Here is an 18,810-nt window from a genome sequence, read left to right on the forward strand (position 1 = left end):
AGAGGGAGAGAGAGGGAGATATTGGAGTGCTATATATTCCCTCAGCCTTTTCCCACCTCTAGGTGTAACAGCCCAGGGCCTAGTGGGCAGGTCTAGGCTGGCCTCTAGGTGTAACAGCCCAGGGCCTAGTGGGCAGGTCTAGGCTGGCCTCTAGGTGTAACAGCCCAGGGCCTAGTGGGCAGGTCTAGGCTGGCCTCTAGGTGTAACAGCCCAGGGCCTAGTGGGCAGGTCTGTCTAGGCTGGCCCGGTCACAGCATGGTGTTATTACCACTACTTTACCATCATTTCTCCCATCAACCTGGAAGGTCAACACAGGTCAGAGTAGCGTGAGAGAGAGAGAGATGTTAACCCCACCTCAACACAAGATCATCCACTGAGACTGCCTTTACAAGTGCTCATTCACCTCACTCAATTTTGGTATTGAGCAGACCCTCCATCTCGGGGCTTTGGTAAAGTATAGCGCCCGTAAACAAAACGTTAGTTCAAATTCCTGATGGAAGATGGGGTGGACCAGCCGTCGGCTGCTAGGTTGTTTCAGCCCAAAGCGTGTCGGAGAGCTGTAACATTGGAGTTTCAAAACACCAAGAAGAATAGATCCCGAGAAACAACAACATTAAAGAAAATGGCATATAAAAAAAACCACCAACAAAACAAACCTTTTGGTTGCAAGTAGATATCATGTGACCAAAACCCTCGTTGTAAATAACTATATTTAAATGTGAGCTGCTGGCTTTCTGTTGATCGACAATCCCTGAAAGAAAATGTCCCTTAATAGCTTCAGTAAACTGGAGATATAGACAGAGGGACAGGGACAGACAGATAGACATATCTGATAGATAGATAGGATAGATGGAGGGATAGATAGATAGATAGATAGATATACATTACATTTGAGATAGAAAACTGTGTTGTCCTGTGTTGCTGTGTGTTGAATTGCTTGCGGCGTTGTGGTGTGGGGCTTGTTGCTGCTGGCAATGTTAGTCTGTTCAGCACCCTGACTGGGTATTTGTATTTGTTTTGGAATTGATCCATTTTCCCCCACCAGGGGGTGCTATCGACCCCTCCCGAGTCCAGACACAAGATCCATTCCCTGGGGTGACGACTGAGGAGAGAGGGAGTAGATATCCGGACTGTACAGGATAGAAACAGAGAGAAAGGGACTGAGGAAAGAAGGATCTTTCCCCTCCTCTCTTTTGATTCTCCAAAATGGCCAGTCTTCTCTGAAAAAAAAAAAGAATAATTTTATAGACAAAGGAAGCCTGTTTTCTGGTCCCTTCTGGCCTGACGAATGTTCCTTTAAAAAAAAAAAAAAATCAGAGATGCCTTTAGTTTTTCAAAACCATAGAAAGAAGAGAGACAACAAACTCAACATATAAAAAGCAGAGTTATTTTGAGGTTGTCGTCATCTTTAGAGCTGGAGCTGCGTGTTGGTTGTTGTTTCCGAGGTCGGAAGTGGGAGGGAGCTAGATTTACTCAGGACAGCTGTAGGTTCCATCCTGTTGGTTCTGATAGACAGTCGGGTTAGGGAGGGGTCGGGTTGGAATGGAGTGACGTTGACGCATGCTTAGGAAGGGAACAGGAAGGAACACCCCTGATTTCCATGGCGAAGGGCATGCAGCCACAGCGGTTGGTTACTTGGTTGGTTCAGTCAGTAAATCAGTCAGTAAATCTCTGGCAGGCTTTCTTCCATCGGCAGGCAGTGCACCACATGTCCCTGTTCTCCATCCCGTACACTTTGCGACACTTCTTACCCTCGCCACGGGACTTACGGCTGGAGAGGGGCGAGATGAGGATATGGTCAAATACGGTTGTTATCTTTGACTTGGTTTATAATGATAGACAAAACAACATCTAAAATTGTTGATTTAGTTTAAGTGAAGAAAACATAAATAATGGTAATCTGCTAGTTTGTTTAATTCCTAAACAGGACATGGTTGCTCTCTCTGAATGTGGATACAACATAGGATTTCCTGTGACTTCAGGATGCCCAAAGTTCAGAGGTCATCAGTGAAAGGTCAGTCAGTAGAGGTCATCAGTACCTGAGTGAGCCAGTGGCTCTGGGAGGGGAGGAGAGGACTGCTATGGTCTGGGGCCGCTGCTCTACAAAGCTCTGAGTCCGACTGTTAGTGGGAGAGACCTGGAGAGAGACAAACACAACAAGAGCTATCAGAACACAAAGATAGACAGAGAACTTTAATTTAGATACGGACACAAAAAAATAACTGGTATGCTTGAGAGGCTGTATTGTGTGTGTGTGTGTGTGATGTGTGTAGGGGTACGAGTTAGGTAGTTGAGTAACTGAGGTAATATGTACAATCCCAGTGAAAAGTTTGGACACACCTAATAATTCAAGGTTTTTTCTTAATTGGTACTATTTTCTACATTGTAGCTTCATGAGGTAGTCACCTGGAATGCATTTCAATTAACAGGTGTGCCATGTTAACAGTTAATTTCTGGAAAAGTGGTGCGTGCATATGTATTCACCCCCTTTGCTATGAAGCCCCTAAATAAGATCTGGTGTAACCAATTGCCTTCAGAAGTCACATAATTAGTTAAATAAAGTCCATCTGTGTGCAATCTAAGTGTCACATGATCTGTCACATGATCTCAATATATATACACCTGTCCTGAAAGGCCCCAGAGTCTGCAACACCACTAAGTAATGTGGACCAAGGAGACCAAGACCAAGGAGCTCTCCAAACAGGTCAGGGACAAAGTTGTGGAGAAGTACAGATCAGGGTTGGGATATAAAAAAATATCTGAAACTTTGAACATTCCATGGAGCACCATTAAATCCATTATTAAAAAATGTAAAGAATATGGCACCACAACAAACCTGCCAGAAGAGGGCCACCCACCAAAACCCACAGACCAGGCAAGGATGGCATTAACCAGAAAGGCAACAAAGAGACCAAAGGTAACCCTGAAGGAGCTGCAAAGCTCCACAGCGGAGATATGAGTATCTGTCCATAGGACCACTTTAAGCCGTACACTCCACAGAGCTGGGCTTTATGGAAGAGTGGCCAGAAAAAAGGCATTGCTTAAAGAAATTAAATAAGCAAACACATTTGGTGTTAGCCAGAAGGCACGTGGGAGACTCCCCAAACATATGGAAGAAGGTACTCTGGTCAGATGAGACTAAAATTGAGTTTTTTGGCAATCAAGGAAAACACTACGTCTGGCGCAAACCCAACACCTCTCATCACTCCGAGAACACCATCTCCACAGTGAAGCATGGTGGTGGCAGCATCATGTTGTGGGGATGGTTTTCATCAGCAAGGATTGTGAAAATGGTCAGAATTGAAGGAATGATGGATGGCGCTAAATGCAGGGAAATTCTTGAGGGAAACCTGTTTCAGTCTTTCAGAGATCTGAGACTGGGATGGAGGGTCACCTTCCAGCAGGACAATAACTCTAAGCATACTGCTAAAGCAACACTCGAGTGGTTTAAGGAGAAACATTTAAATGTCTTGGAATGGCCTAGTCAAAGCCCCCACCTCAATCCAATTGAGAATCTGTGTTATGACTTAAAGATTGCTGTACACCAGCGGAACCCATCCAACTTGGAGGAGCTGGAGCAGTTTTGCCTTGAAGAATGGACAAAAATCCCAGTGGCTAGATGTGCCAAGCTTATAGAGACATACCCCAAGACACTTGCAGCTGAAATTTCTGCAAAAAGTGGCTCTACAAAGTATTGACTTTGGGGGGGTGAATAGTTGTGCATGCTCAAGTTTTCTATTTTTTTGTATTATTTCTTGATTAGCATCTATTTAGCATCTATTTAGCATCTATTTAGCATCTATTTAGCATCTATTTAGCATCTATTTAGCATCTAAAAATCTATTTTAATTCCAGGTTGTAAGGCAACAAAATAGGAGAAATGCCAAGGGGGGTGAAAACTTTCACAAGCCACTGTATCATTTGTTTTTCAACAGGACAATGACCCAACAAACCTCCAGGCTGGGTAAGGGCTATTTGACCAAGAAGGAGAGGGATGGTGCTGCATCAGATGACCTGGCCTCCAGAATCACCTGACCTCAACCCAATTGAGATGGTTGGGGATGAGTTGGACCGCAGAGTGAAGGAATTTGGGAACTCCTTCAAGACTGTTGGAAAATAATTCCAGGTGAAGCTGGTTGAGAAAATGCCAAGTGTGCAAAGCTGTTATCAAGGCAAAGGGTGGCTACTTTGAAGAATCTAATAAAAAACAAAAATATATATTTGGATTTGTTTAACACTTTTTGGGTTACTAGATGATTCCATGTGTTATTTCATAGTTTGATGTCTTCACTATTATTCTACAATGTAGGTAGAATAATAGTGAATCAATCAGGATAGACAATAAACAGAGTAGCATCAGCGTATGTGAAGAGTGTGAAAGTGTGAGTGTGTGTCGCATCAATATGCATGCGCGTGTGTGTGTGTGTGTGTGTGTGTGGGTAGAGTCCAGTGTGTGTGTGGGTAGAGTCCAGTGTGTGTGTGGGTAGAGTCCAGTGAGTGTGTGGGTAGAGTCCAGTGTGTGTGTGGGTAGAGTCCAGTGTGTGTGTGGGTAGAGTCCAGTGAGTGTGTGGGTAGAGTCCAGTGAGTGTGTGGGTAGAGTCCAGTGAGTGTGTGGGTAGAGTCCAGTGAGTGTGTGGGTAGAGTCCAGTGAGTGTGTGGGTAGACCAGTGAGTGTGTGGGTAGAGTCCAGTGAGTGTGTGGGTAGAGTCCAGTGTGTGTGTGGGTAGAGTCCAGTGTGTGTGTGGGTAGAGTCCAGTGTGTGTGTGGGTAGAGTCCAGTGAGTGTGTGGGTAGAGTCCAGTGTGTGTGTGGGTAGAGTCCAGTGAGTGTGTGGGTAGAGTCCAGTGAGTGTGTGGGTAGAGTCCAGTGAGTGTGTGGGTAGAGTCCAGTGAGTGTGTGGGTAGAGTCCAGTGAGTGTGTGGGTAGAGTCCAGTGAGTGTGTGGGTAGAGTCCAGTGAGTGTGTGGGTAGACCAGTGAGTGTGTGGGTAGACCAGTGAGTGTGTGGGTAGACCAGTGAGTGTGTGGGTAGACCAGTGAGTGTGTGGGTAGACCAGTGAGTGTGTGGGTAGACCAGTGAGTGTGTGGGTAGAGTCCAGTGAGTGTGTGGGTAGAGTCCAGTGAGTGTGTGGGTAGACCAGTGAGTGTGTGGGTAGACCAGTGAGTGTGTGGGTAGACCAGTGAGTGTGTGGGTAGACCAGTGAGTGTGTGGGTAGACCAGTGAGTGTGTGGGTAGAGTCCAGTGAGTGTGTGGGTAGACCAGTGAGTGTGTGGGTAGACCAGTGAGTGTGTGGGTAGACCAGTGAGTGTGTGGGTAGACCAGTGAGTGTGTGGGTAGACCAGTGAGTGTGTGGGTAGACCAGTGAGTGTGTGGGTAGACCAGTGAGTGTGTGGGTAGACCAGTGAGTGTGTGGGTAGACCAGTGAGTGTGTGGGTAGACCAGTGAGTGTGTGGGTAGACCAGTGAGTGTGTGGGTAGAGTCCAGTGAGTGTGTGGGTAGAGTCCAGTGAGTGTGTGGGTAGACCAGTGAGTGTGTGGGTAGACCAGTGAGTGTGTGGGTAGACCAGTGAGTGTGTGGGTAGAGTCCAGTGAGTGTGTGGGTAGAGTCCAGTGAGTGTGTGGGTAGACCAGTGAGTGTGTGGGTAGACCAGTGAGTGTGTGGGTAGACCAGTGAGTGTGTGGGTAGACCAGTGAGTGTGTGGGTAGACCAGTGAGTGTGTGGGTAGACCAGTGAGTGTGTGGGTAGACCAGTGAGTGTGTGGGTAGACCAGTGAGTGTGTGGGTAGACCAGTGAGTGTGTGGGTAGAGTCCAGTGAGTGTGTGGGTAGACCAGTGAGTGTGTGGGTAGACCAGTGAGTGTGTGGGTAGACCAGTGAGTGTGTGGGTAGACCAGTGAGTGTGTGGGTAGACCAGTGAGTGTGTGGGTAGACCAGTGAGTGTGTGGGTAGACCAGTGAGTGTGTGGGTAGACCAGTGAGTGTGTGGGTAGACCAGTGAGTGTGTGGGTAGACCAGTGAGTGTGTGGGTAGACCAGTGAGTGTGTGGGTAGAGTCCAGTGAGTGTGTGGGTAGTCCAGTGAGTGTGTGGGTAGACCAGTGAGTGTGTGGGTAGACCAGTGAGTGTGTGGGTAGACCAGTGAGTGTGTGGGTAGACCAGTGAGTGTGTGGGTAGACCAGTGAGTGTGTGGGTAGACCAGTGAGTGTGTGGGTAGACCAGTGAGTGTGTGGGTAGACCAGTGAGTGTGTGGGTAGACCAGTGAGTGTGCATAGAACCAGTTCAAGATAGTCAGTGGGGGTCAATGTAAATAGTCCAGGTGGCCATTTGATGTTCAGCAGTCTTATGTCTTGGGGGTAGAAGCTGTTAAGGAGCCTTCTGGACCTTGGACTTGGTGCTCCGGTACCGCCTAACACGCGGTAGCATAAAGAACAGTTTAAGACTTGGGTGACTTGGGAGTTTTTTTAGGACCTTCCTCTGACACTGCCTGGTATAGAGGTCCTGGATAGCAGGGAACTTGGCCCCAGTGATGTACTGGGCCATCTGCACCACCCTCTGTAGCGCCTTATGGTCAGATGCCAAGCAGTTGCCATACCAAGTGGTGACGCAGCCTGTCAAGATGCTCTCGATGGTGCAGCTGTAGATCTTTTTGAGGATCTGAGGGCCCATGCCAACTCTTTTCAGTCTCCCGATGTGGAAGAGGCATTATCTTCATGACTGTTGGTGAGTTTGGACCATAATAGATGTCCCACACAGGGCTCCCGAGTGGCGCAGCGGTCTAAGGCACTGCAACTCAGTGCAAGAGGCATCACTACAGTCCCTGGTTCGAATCCAGGCTGAATCACATCCGGCCGTGATTGGGAGTCCCATAGAGCGTCGCACAATTGGCCCAACACCGCCCGGGTTTGGCCGGGGTAGGCCGTCATTGTAAATAAGAATTGGTTCTTAACTGACTAAAGGTTACATTATTTATTAAAATAAAAATAGATCCTTAGTGAAGTAGTCAACGAGGAAGCTCTCAGCCCGCTCTACTATAGCCCTGTCGATGTTAATGGGGGCATGCTCAGCCCCCCGTTTCCTGTAGTCAACGATCAGCTCCTTTGTCTTGCTCAAAGGGAGTTGAGGGAGAGGTTGTTGTCCTAGCACCACACTGCCAGGTCTCTGACCTCCTCCCAAAAGTCTCATCGTCTGTGATCAGTCCTACCACCGTTGGGTCGTCTGCAAACTTAACGTGCTGGGAGTCGTCTGTGGCCATCCAGTCGTGGGTGAACAGAAAGTATAGGAGGGGACTCCGCACGCACCCCTGGGGGGCCCGTGTTGAGGGTCAGCATGGTGAATGTGTTGTTCCTTTTGTTGTTCCTTTTGACCAGGTGGGAGAGGGCAGTGTGGAGAGGGCCCTGTCGATGTTAATGGGGGCATGCTCAGCCCCCCGTTTCCTGTAGTCAACGATCAGCTCCTTTGTCTTGCTCAAAGGGAGTTGAGGGAGAGGTTGTTGTCCTAGCACCACACTGCCAGGTCTCTGACCTCCTCCCAAAAGTCTCATCGTCTGTGATCAGTCCTACCACCGTTGGGTCGTCTGCAAACTTAACGTGCTGGGAGTCGTCTGTGGCCATCCAGTCGTGGGTGAACAGAAAGTATAGGAGGGGACTCCGCACGCACCCCTGGGGGGCCCGTGTTGAGGGTCAGCATGGTGAATGTGTTGTTCCTTTTGTTGTTCCTTTTGACCAGGTGGGAGAGGGCAGTGTGGCGCAATAGAGATTGCGTCATCTGTGGATCTGTTGGGGCGTTTATACTCACAGCGGTGCCAGTGAAGGTGACAGGAGGTGACTGCCAGGAGATGCTGAAATTGGAGCTGCTGCTGGGGGTGAAGGAGGTGGAGGCAGCAGAGCCTGACCCAGTGGAGGGGATGGTAACTGAAGATGTGGCCTGGAAAGGCACAGCAACAAGTCATGAGGCAGTCACACCTTTAAAGACCAGTGTATAGCCACACGCACGCACACACACACACGCACGCATGCATGGACACACACACACACAATAAATATATCAATTAACCAATATGTCAGCCAATCAATGAATTAACAAACAAATCAAATCAACCAAACAATAAGAGTCAATCAAGCACTTAATCAATGAAAATGTATCTGTACAGTCTCTTTAGCAAATACTTGAAGCACTTTGACACTTCCTGCTTAAAACCCAAATACCTGAAGCATTTTGACACTTCCTGCTTACAACCCAAATACTGGAACCACTTTGACACTTCCTGCTTAAAACCCAAATATGGAAGCAATTTTACACTTACTGCTTAAAACCCAAATATGGAAGCTATTTGACACTTCCTGCTTAAAACCCAAATATGGAAGCGCTTTGACACTTCCTGCTTAAAACCCAAATATGGAAGCACTTTGACACTTCCTGCTTAAAACCCAAATATGGAAGCTATTTGACACTTCCTGCTTAAAACCCAAATATGGAAGCACTTTGACACTTCCTGCTTAAAACCCAAATACTGGAAGCAATTTTACACTTCCTGCTTAAAACCCAAATATGGAAGCACTTTGCTACTTAAGCTATCAGTAGGCGTGGCCAGTAGTTTAGTGGGTATCTCTCTGACCTGGTAGGCATGGTCAGTGTGGATGAGGTAGAGGGCGCTGGGGGCAGAGCGACTGAGGGGCGTGGTGTTTGAGTGGGCGTGGCTGTGGTTCTCCTTGTTCCCACTGGACCCGTTGCTGCCCTCTGCGGGGGGTCGTCTGTGGCGGTCATTGGAGGGAGGGACGGGGGACAGCACAGAGGGGGAGACAGGGGACAGGCTGCTCAGACCGTCAGCCACTGAGTCTGTGTTGAGTTTGATCTCTGAGTAGTAGAAATCCTCCTCACCGTCACTGCAGTCAGAGTCACAGTTACGCCTGGAAGAGAGGGAGGGGTTACAAAAAGGGTTTAATATCAGCGTGGAGTTGTATTGGATGGGCCCTTCTCTTGTCATTACAGAGAAATTAGGATTGGTCCAGATCGCTGATCTATGTGATACCATTGTTCTGTTCCGTCCTCATTCATCCCTGGCCTGTCACGCTGAGCCAATATGAGGAAATGTTACCGTGGTGATAATCCCACCGGATTTAATCTGCTGTTGTTCTTTGACAATCTCAGTGAAAGGACATCGAGAGGAGAGGCCTCTGTTATCTCTCGCTGGGGGGGGGGGTCAAAAGTTGGATGGGTGTGTGTGTGTGTGTGTATGTGTGTATGTGTGTGTGTGTGTGTGTGTTACCCCAGGTGAACGGTCCGGATGTGTCTCTGTATCCCAGCAGCCGAGCTCAGAACCTTCCCACAGTTCTTCCACAGACACTTGAACATCACCTTCATGGAGTTCTGGACATTACACACAGGAGAGAGAGAACAACGTTGGACACCAGCCTAGTCATCCTTTTCTCACATCAAATACGCCACACGCACACACCTCTGCTCTGTACCATTTCTCACACAACCTGTCCTCTGTAATTACAGCATGGCCCTCGGGGGCCAATTGCTTCCGAGCAGCAACTTTCAGATAGTAAAAATAATAATAAATAACATTTAGCAGACGCTTTTATCCAAATCGACTTAGACAGTCATTTGTGCATACATTTTTACGTATGGGTGGTCCTGGGAATCGAACCCACTACAAAGGAACACGTCAGTCATTTATGATGGGGGGTCTCGTGGTCCCTCGTCAGTCATTTATGATGGGGGGTCATGTGGTCCCTCGTCAGTCCTTTATGATGGGGGGTCATGTGGTCCCTCGTCAGTCATTTATGATGGGGGGTCATGTGGTCCCTCGTCAGTCATTTATGATGGGGGTCACGTGGTCCCTCATCAGTCATTTATGATGGGGGTCACGTGGTCCCTCGTCAGTCATTTATGATGGGGGGTCATGTGGTCCCTCGTCAGTCCTTTATGATGGGGGTCACGTGGTCCCTCGTCAGTCATTTATGATGGGGGTCATGTGGTCCCTCGTCCTTCTTTTGGGACATCCCTACTTGTCTTGCCAGATCATTGATACTACAGTACAGTATTTCAATCTACTACCATTTCAAAAGAAACACCCCCAGTCAGTGTACAGGGCAGCAGGTAGCCTGGTGGTTAGGAGTGTTGGTTAGGAGTGTTGGTTAGGAGTGTTGGTTAGGAGTGGTGGTTAGGAGTGGTGGTTAGGAGTGGTGGTTAGGAGTGGTGGTTAGGAGTGGTGGTTAGGAGTGGTGGTTAGGAGTGGTGGTTAGGAGTGGTGGTTAGGACTGTTGGTTAGGAGTGTTGGTTAGGAGTGGTGGTTAGGAGTGGTGGTTAGGACTGTTGGTTAGGAGTGGTGGTTAGGAGTGGTGGTTAGGAGTGGTGGTTAGGAGTGGTGGTTAGGAGTGGTGGTTAGGAGTGGTGGTTAGGAGTGGTGGTTAGGAGTGTTGGTTAGGAGTGGTGGTTAGGAGTGGTGGTTAGGAGTGTTGGACCAGTAACAGAAAAGTCGCTGGATTGACTCTCGAGCCGACAAGGTAAATCTGTCGTTCTGCCCTTGACCAAGACAAGTTACCCTAATTAGTCCAAGCTGATGGCTGATCCCCTGGCCGCGACCCCACTCTGAGGGTGTCACACAGCGAGTGGGATATGCAAAAAACACATTTACATTTCACACCACACACCTGTACAGATTACCCACTCAAATGGAGCTCCTCTCTACACCTCAGATGGAGCGCCTCTCCTCTCAGATGGAGCTCCTCTCTAGTCAGGTGGAACTCCTCTCTAGTCAGATGGAGCTGTGTCCAGTGACACAGGACTATATAATCAGTATATTGTTATAGTCAGTCAGAATTGATTCAAACATTGATCTGATCTAGTCTTTGTTCTGTGAGGTCCTCAAAGAACCACAGCAATATGTTGTAAAACATTTTATGGTTATCCTATAGCTATCCTGTGGTTATTATATGGTTATACTATGGTTATTCTTTGGTTATCCAGTGTATCCACTTGTGTGTCTGGAATTGTATTTTTAGATGGTTCAATTAAATCAGTCTACCCACCTTGCGCTTGCGTGGGATTGGCTCGTCAAAGAGCAGGCTGCTGCCGTCCTGTTCGTCGATGGCGTCGTCGGGGGGCGGGCCTTTGATGCTGGGCATACGGAAAGGCTTGAAGCTGTCTGCGGAGAGCGGTGGGGAGGGGGTGGACGGGTTGGACTGGTCACTAGGGCCGCTCCAGCTCCAATAGCCACTGCTGCTGTAACTGGAGGGGGTGAAGCCTCTACCTCTGTCCTTCCACGAGCCATTCAGACACTCTGGAGGGGTGAGAGAGACGAGGCCAGAAAAACTTTTAATAGCCACTGCTGCTGTAACTGGAGGGGGTGAAGCCTCTACCTCTGTCCTTCCACGAGCCATTCAGACACTCTGGAGGGGTGAGAGAGACGAGGCCAGAAAAACTCTTCAAACTTCATTTTTATTTACTGCAGAGTTCCTCTGTCCAGTGTCTGTGTTCGTTTTCCCACCTTAATCTTGTCTTTTTATTGGCCAGTCTGAGATATGGCTTTTTCTTTGCAACTCTGCCTAGAAGGCCAGCATCCCGGAGTCGCCTCTTCACTGTTGACGTTGAGACTGGTGTTTTGTAGGTACTATTACATGAAGCTGCCAGTTGAGGACTTGTTTCTGGCGTCTGTTTCTCAAACTAGACACTCTACTGTACTTGTCCTCTTGCTCAGTTGTGCACCGGGGCCTCCCACTCCTCTTTCTATTCTGGTTAGAGACAGTTTGTGCTGTTCTGTGAAGGGAGTAGTACACAGCGTTGTTCGAGTTCTTCAGTTTCTTAGCAATTTCTTGCATGGAATAACCTTAATTTCTCAAAACAAGAATAAACCGACGAGTTTCAGAAGAAAGTTATTTGTTTCTGGCCATTTTGAGCCTGTAATTGAACCCACAAATGCTGATGCTCCAGATACTCAACTAGTCTAAAAGGAGGCCAGTTTTATGGCTTCTTTAATCAACACAACAGTTTTCAGCTGTGCTAACATAATTGCAAAAGGTTTTTCTAATATTAGCCTTCTAAAATGATACACTTGGATTAGCTAACACAACGTGCCTTTGCCAGGAGTGATGGTTGCTGATAATTGGCCTCTGTATGCCTATGTAGATATACCATAAAAAAAATCTGCCATTTCCAGCTACAATAGTCATTTACAACATGAACAATGTCTACACTGTACTTATGGTCAATTTGATGTTCTTTTAATGGACAAAAAAAATGCTTCTCTTTCAAAAACAAGGACATTTCTACAGTTGAAGTCGGAAGTTTACATACACCTTCACCAAATATATTTAAACTCAGTTATTCACAATTCCTGACATTGAATCCGAGTAAAAAAGCCCTTTCTTGGGTCAGTTAGGATCACCACTTTATTTTAAGAATGTGAAATGTCAGAACAGTAGAGATAATTGTTTATTTCAGCTTTAATTTCTTTCATCACATTCCAAGTTTACATACACTCAATTAATATTTGGTAGCATTGCCTTTAAATTGTTTAACTTGGGTCAAACGTTTCAGGTAGCCTTCCACAAGCGTCCCACAAAATGTTTTGGCCCATTCCTCCTGACAGAGCTGGTGTAACTGATTCAGGTTTGTAGGCCTCCTCGCGCTTTTTCAGTTCTGCCCACAAATGTTCTATAGGATTGAGGTCAGGGCTTTATGATGGCCACTCCAATACCTTGACTTTGTTGTCCTTAAGCCATAACTTTGGAAGTATGCTTGGGGTCCATTTGAAAGACCCATTTGCAACCAAGCTTTAACTTCCTGACTGATGTCTTGAGATGTTGCTTCAATATATACACATAATTTTGCTTCCTCGTGATGCCATCTATTTTGTGAAGTGCACCAGTCCCTCCTGCAGCAAAGCACCCCCACAACATGATGCTGCCACCCCCGTGCTTCACGGTTGGGATGGTGTTCTTCGGCTTGCAAGCATAACGATGGTCATTATGGCCAAACAGTTCTATTTTTGTTTCATCAGACCAGAGGACATTTCTCCAAAAAGTAAGATCTTTGTCCCCATGTGCAGTTGCAAACTGTAGTCTGGCTTTTTATGGCGGAATTGAAGCAGTGGCTTCCTCCTTGCTGAGCGTCCTTTCAGGTTATGTCAATATAGGACTTGTTTTACTGTGGATATAGATACTTTTGTACCCGTTTCCTCCAGCATCTTCACAAGGTCCTTTGCTGTTCTGGGATTGATTTGCACTTTTCGCACCAAAGTACGTTCATCTCTAGGAGACAGAACGCGTCTCCTTCCTGAGCGGAATGATGGCTGCATGGTCCCATGGTGTTTATAGTTGCGTATTATTGTTTGTACAGATGAACGTGGTACCTTCAGGCGTTTGGAAATTGCTCCCTTGGATGAACCAGACTTGTGGAGGTCTAGAATTTATTTTCTGAGGTCTTGGCTGATTTCGCTTGATTTTCCCATGATGTCAAGCAAAGAGGCACTGAGTTTGAAGGTAGGCCTTGGAATACATCCATAGGTACACCTCCAATTGACTCAAATGTTGTCAATTAGCCTATCAGAAGCTTCTAAAGCCATGAAATAATTTTCTGGAATTTTCCAAGCTGTTTAAAGGCACAGTCAACTGGAATTGTGATACAGTGAATTATAAGTGAAATAATCTGTCTGTGAACAATTGTTGGAAAAATGACTTGTGTCATGCACAAAGTAGATGTCCTAACCGACTTGCCAAAACTATAGTTTGTTATAACAAGAAATTTGTGGAGTGGTTGAAAAACGAGTTTTAAAGGACTCCAACCTAAGTGTATGTAAACTTCCGACTTCAACTGTAAGTGACCCCAAACTGTTGAACAGTAGTGTATCCATGGCAACATGTATAGAATTAGAATTTGCATTAAAACAGCTACATTTATTCTCCGCGGGCTCTAAAACCACTACCATCAGTAATAAACCCACATTTATAACCCGACCTGGGACCATCATATGCATCAGAAACAAATGCATCTCACAGCACCAACTCAAACACATAGTGATTCACAGCTGCAATGACTGCAGTTGTTTTGAGTGGTAAAACAAACAAGACCCAATTTACAGTTGATTCACTCCAGGGACTTTGTTTAGAGGCCTTGTGATTCATATAAATGTACATTATAGCAGATGAAGAGGACGTCTCTTTTAGATTTCACAGTGGTAACACACTCAATAATTCAAATTCAATCAGGAGTTGAAGATGTAGACGAGCGATCAAAGACAACATTCATCTTCACTTGGTGGGAAACGCTGCACTCAGAGAGATACGGCGTTTCCATCTCTACCGTTGCACTAGTCCACATCATCATCATCATCATGAGTCATGACCTATAACCTCAGCAAAGGAATAATACATATTAAATGGGAAATGGTTCAACAAAAACAACTTCCTTTGTCAGTTCGTTCAGAGTGCAGCAATACAACACGTTCAGACGCTAGCTACTATGACCACCTCTCAGCAACTGTTTGCTCTATCAAATGTTGGATTGTTGCCGTCTGGGGACAAAACTCCCTCGTAACAGAGATTCTTAATCTCAGCGTGCTCACCTGTATAAAAGGATAAATACATAGAAACATGTTTGGTTGACTCACCACTGACTTTGACGGGAGGACTCCTGACCAGCGGACTGCTGGACAGACTGGTCAGAACCATGGCAGCTGTCACCTTCTCCATGTCCACTTCCTCCTCTGACTTCCTGTTAAAACAACACCAACAAACAGAGAATATTACTGGGCATGAAAACACAACAACAACAAACCGATAATGTGGCTGTGTCCAAAACGGCATCATATACAGCTCTGGCCCAAAGCACTCTGGTCCCATGTGGCTCAGTTGGTAGAGTAGGGCGCTTGCAATGCCAGAGTTTGTCGGTTCGATTCCCACAGGGCACTCACTACTGTAACTCACTCTGGATAAGAGCATCTGTACTGTGGCACTACATAGGTACTGTGGCACTACATAGGTACTGTGGTACTACATAGGTACTGTGGTACTACACACACACGCAGTACTCCCAACAGAACTCTGAGAAACAAATGTCAGTTTGATTGCTGAATGGTGCTGTGATCAGTGTGGCATTGATGCTACATTCTAAAATCAACTAAGCACACTAACAACCCTGCAGAAGACCAAACCCCAGGCTGCTGAGCCCCACAACACTAAGAACCCATTGAGCTAAAGTCTAGATGTGGTTCAAACCAACAACCACAGCTGGAGAGGGTATATGTTGACAGACAGAACCAGAACTGGAGAGGGTATATGTTGACAGACAGAACCAGAACTGGAGAGGGTATATGTTGACAGACAGAACCAGAACTGGAGAGGGTATATGTTGACAGACAGAACCAGAACTGGAGAGGGTATATGTTGACAGACAGAACCAGAACTGGAGACAGACAGACAGACAAACCTACAGACAGACAGACGTGCTGTCAACTTTCTTGTGGCTGACTGACTGTTAAAGTCTAGAAGACAAAGTGGTAGCCTATACCCTAGGGTTGGAGGGGTGTTGGGAGAAAGTCAATCCAAGAGAGAGAGAGGGTGGGGGAGAAGAGGGAGAGAGAGAAACCAATACCTGCACTCCTTCCCACTCCCCAGACATCTGTGATTGTCTTTAATGATTTAATGAGGAGCCACCCTGCAGCCTGCAGACCCCCCCCCCCCCCCCACCCCTCCGTTCCCCGTCCCAGCATGTTTCTAGTTTAAAACAAGGACACTAATGACACTAGTCTCTTAGATCCTCTCCACTCGTCTAAAATGAGAAGAGTAGAGAGGAGCTCCATCTGAGTAGAGAGGAGCTCCATCTGAGAGTAGAGAGGAGCTCCATCTGAGAGTAGAGAGGAGCTCCATCTGAGAGTAGAGAGGAGCTCCATCTGAGAGTAGAGAGGAGCTCCATCTGAGAGTAGAGAGGAGCTCCATCTGAGAGTAGAGAGGAGCTCCATCTGAGAGTAGAGAGGAGCTCCACCTGAGAGTAGAGAGGAGCTCCACCTGAGTAGAGAGGAGCTCCACCTGAGTAGAGAGGAGCTCCATCTGAATAAAGAGGAGCTCCACCTGAGTAGAGAGGAGCTCCATCTGAATAAAGAGGAGCTCCACCTGAGTAGAGAGGAGCTCCGCCTGAGTAGAGGGGAGCTCCATCTGAGTAGAGAGGAGCTCCATCTGAGTAGAGAGGAGCTCCATCTGAGTAGAGAGGAGCTCCACCTGACTAGAGAGGAGCTCCATCTGAGAGTAGAGAGGAGCTCCATCTGAGAGTAGAGAGGAGCTCCACCTGAGAGTAGAGAGGAGCTCCACCTGAGTAGAGAGGAGCTCCACCTGAGTAGAGAGGAGCTCCGCCTGAGTAGAGGGGAGCTCCATCTGAGTAGAGAGGAGCTCCATCTGAGTAGAGAGGAGCTCCATCTGACTAGAGAGGAGCTCCACCTGACTAGAGAGGAGCTCCATCTGAGAGTAGAGAGGAGCTCCATCTGAGAGTAGAGAGGAGCTCCGCCTGAGTAGAGAGGAGCTCCATCTGAGTAGAGAGGAGCTCCACATGAGAGTAGAGAGGAGCTCCATCAGAGTAGAGAGTAGCTCCATATGATGGTAGAGAGGAGCTCCATCTGAGAGTAGAGAGGAGCTCCACCTGAATAGAGAGGAGCTCCATCTGAGAGTAGAGAGGAGCTCCACCTGAATAGAGAGGAGCTCCACCTGAATAGAGAGGAGCTCCATCTGAGAGTAGAGAGGAGCTCCACCTGAATAGAGAGGAGCTCCACCTGAATAGAGAGGAGCTCCATCTGAATAAAGAGGAGCTCCACCTGAGTAGAGAGGAGCTCCACCTGAGAGTAGAGAGGAGCTCCATCTAAGTAGAGAGGAGCTCCACCTGACTAGAGAGGCGCTCCACCTGACTAGAGAGGAGTTCCACCTGACTAGAGAGGAGCTCCATCTGAGGTGTAGAGAGGAGCTCCATTTGAGTAAAGAGGAGCTCCATCTGAGAGTAGAGAGGAGCTCCATCTGAGGTGTAGAGAGGAGCTCCATCCGAGTAGAGAGGAGCTCCATCTGAGAGGAGAGAGGAGCTCCATCTGAGTAGAGAGGAGCTCCATCTGAGAGGAGAGAGGAGCTCCATCCGAGAGGAGCTCCACCTGAGAGGAGAGAGGAGCTCCATCTAAGTAGAGAGGAGCTCCATCTGAGTAGAGAGGAGCTCCATCTGAGAGGAGAGAGGAGCTCCATCTGAGTAGAGAGGAGCACCATCTTAGGGTAGAGAGGAGCTTCATCTGAGGAGAGAGGAGCTTCATCTGAGGAGAGAGGAGCTCCATCTGAGAGTAGAGAGGAGCACCATCTTAGGGTAGAGAGGAGCTCCATCTGAGGGTAGAGAGGAGCTCCATCTGAGTAGAGAGGAGCTCCATCTGAGAGTAGAGAGGAGCTCCATCTGAGTAGAGAGGAGCTCCATCTGAGAGTAGAGAGGAGCTCCATCTGAGAGTAGAGAGGAGCTCCATCTGAGGAGAGAGGAGCTCCACCTGAGAGGAGAGAGGAGCACCATCTGAGAGGACAGAGGAGCTCCATCTGAGTAGAGAGGAGCTCCATCTGAGTAGGTAGAGGGGGGGGGGTTCCAACAGAGGGGTAGAGGGGAGGGGGTCCAACAGTGGGGTAGAGGGGGGGGGTCCAACAGAGGGGTAGAGGGGGGGGGGGTCCAACAGAGGGGTAGAGGGGGGGGTCCAACAGAGGGGTAGAGGGGGGGGTCCAACAGAGGGATAGAGGGGGGGGTCCAACAGAGGGGTAGAGGGGGGGGGGGGGGGGGTCCAACAGAGGGGTAGAGGGGGGGGGGGGGGTCCAACAGAGGGATAGAGGGGGGGGGGGGGTCCAACAGAGGGATAGAGGGGGGGGGGGGTCCAACAGAGGGATAGAGGGGGGGGGGTCCAACAGAGGGATAGAGGGGGGGACCAACAGAGGGGTAGAGGGGGGGGGGGTCCAACAGAGGGTAGAGGGGGGGGGGGGTCCAGCGGAGGGGTAGAGGGGGAGGGGTCCAACAGAGGGGTAGAGGGGGGGGGGGGGGTCCAACAGAGGGGTAGAGGGGGGGGGGGGTCCAACGGAGGGGTAGAAGGGGTCCAGTGAAAGGATAGAGTGTAGAGGGGCTCCCCAGTCTCTCTGATGTGGGCATATAGCAGGGAGGCTCATCGTTTATTACAGTCCCTGGCCTATGACGCTCACTTCCTCCTGAATAATGGACTATAAATCACAAACCTCGTGCAAACCCACAGAGCCTCCTATCACCATGAAGGACATTAAACAGAGCCTCCTATCAGACACAATGGGATTCTTCTCTTCTACAGGATGCAGAGATGTGTTCTAGATAAAGACGATGTGTTCTAGATAAAGACGATGTGTTCTAGATAAAGACGATGTGTTCTAGATAAAGACGATGTGTTCTAGATAAAGACGATGTGTTCTAGATGAAGACGATGTGTTCTAGATGAAGACGATGTGTTCTAGATGAAGACGATGTGTTCTAGATAAAGACGATGTGTTCCAGATAAAGACGATGTGTTCCAGATAAAGACGATGTGTTCCAGATAAAGACGATGTGTTCCAGATAAAGACGATGTGTTCCAGATAAAGACGATGTGTTCTAGATAAAGACGATGTGTTCCAGATAAAGACGATGTGTTCTAGATAAAGACGATGTGTTCCAGATAAAGACGATGTGTTCTAGATAAAGACGATGTGTTCATCTCAGGGCCGTGGATAATAACAAGAGAGAGAAACCAATACCTGCCCTCCTTCCCACTCCCCAGACATCTGTGATTTTGTCTTTAATGATATAATGAGGA

General features: G+C 47.9%; 1 protein-coding gene across 1 annotated transcript in view; it reads right to left on the reverse strand.

Moving 5' to 3' along the window:
• Positions 1-18,810, reverse strand: part of LOC109903304 (zinc finger protein 704) — a 63,585-nt gene that overhangs the window by 3,629 nt on the left and 41,146 nt on the right. Inside the window, exons 3-9 of the mRNA XM_020499932.2 lie at positions 14,608-14,711; positions 11,030-11,280; positions 9,259-9,359; positions 8,608-8,899; positions 7,788-7,916; positions 2,040-2,137; positions 889-1,771 (exon numbers count right to left, since the gene is read on the reverse strand). Of these exons, the coding sequence (XP_020355521.1) occupies positions 1,657-1,771; positions 2,040-2,137; positions 7,788-7,916; positions 8,608-8,899; positions 9,259-9,359; positions 11,030-11,280; positions 14,608-14,711 (1,090 nt within the window). The 3' untranslated portion in view covers positions 889-1,656. The remainder of the gene's footprint in view (positions 1-888; positions 1,772-2,039; positions 2,138-7,787; positions 7,917-8,607; positions 8,900-9,258; positions 9,360-11,029; positions 11,281-14,607; positions 14,712-18,810) is intronic.

The sequence above is a fragment of the Oncorhynchus kisutch genome, linkage group LG14 (genome assembly GCF_002021735.2).
Source record: "Oncorhynchus kisutch isolate 150728-3 linkage group LG14, Okis_V2, whole genome shotgun sequence".
Taxonomy (NCBI): Eukaryota; Metazoa; Chordata; class Actinopteri; order Salmoniformes; family Salmonidae; genus Oncorhynchus; species Oncorhynchus kisutch.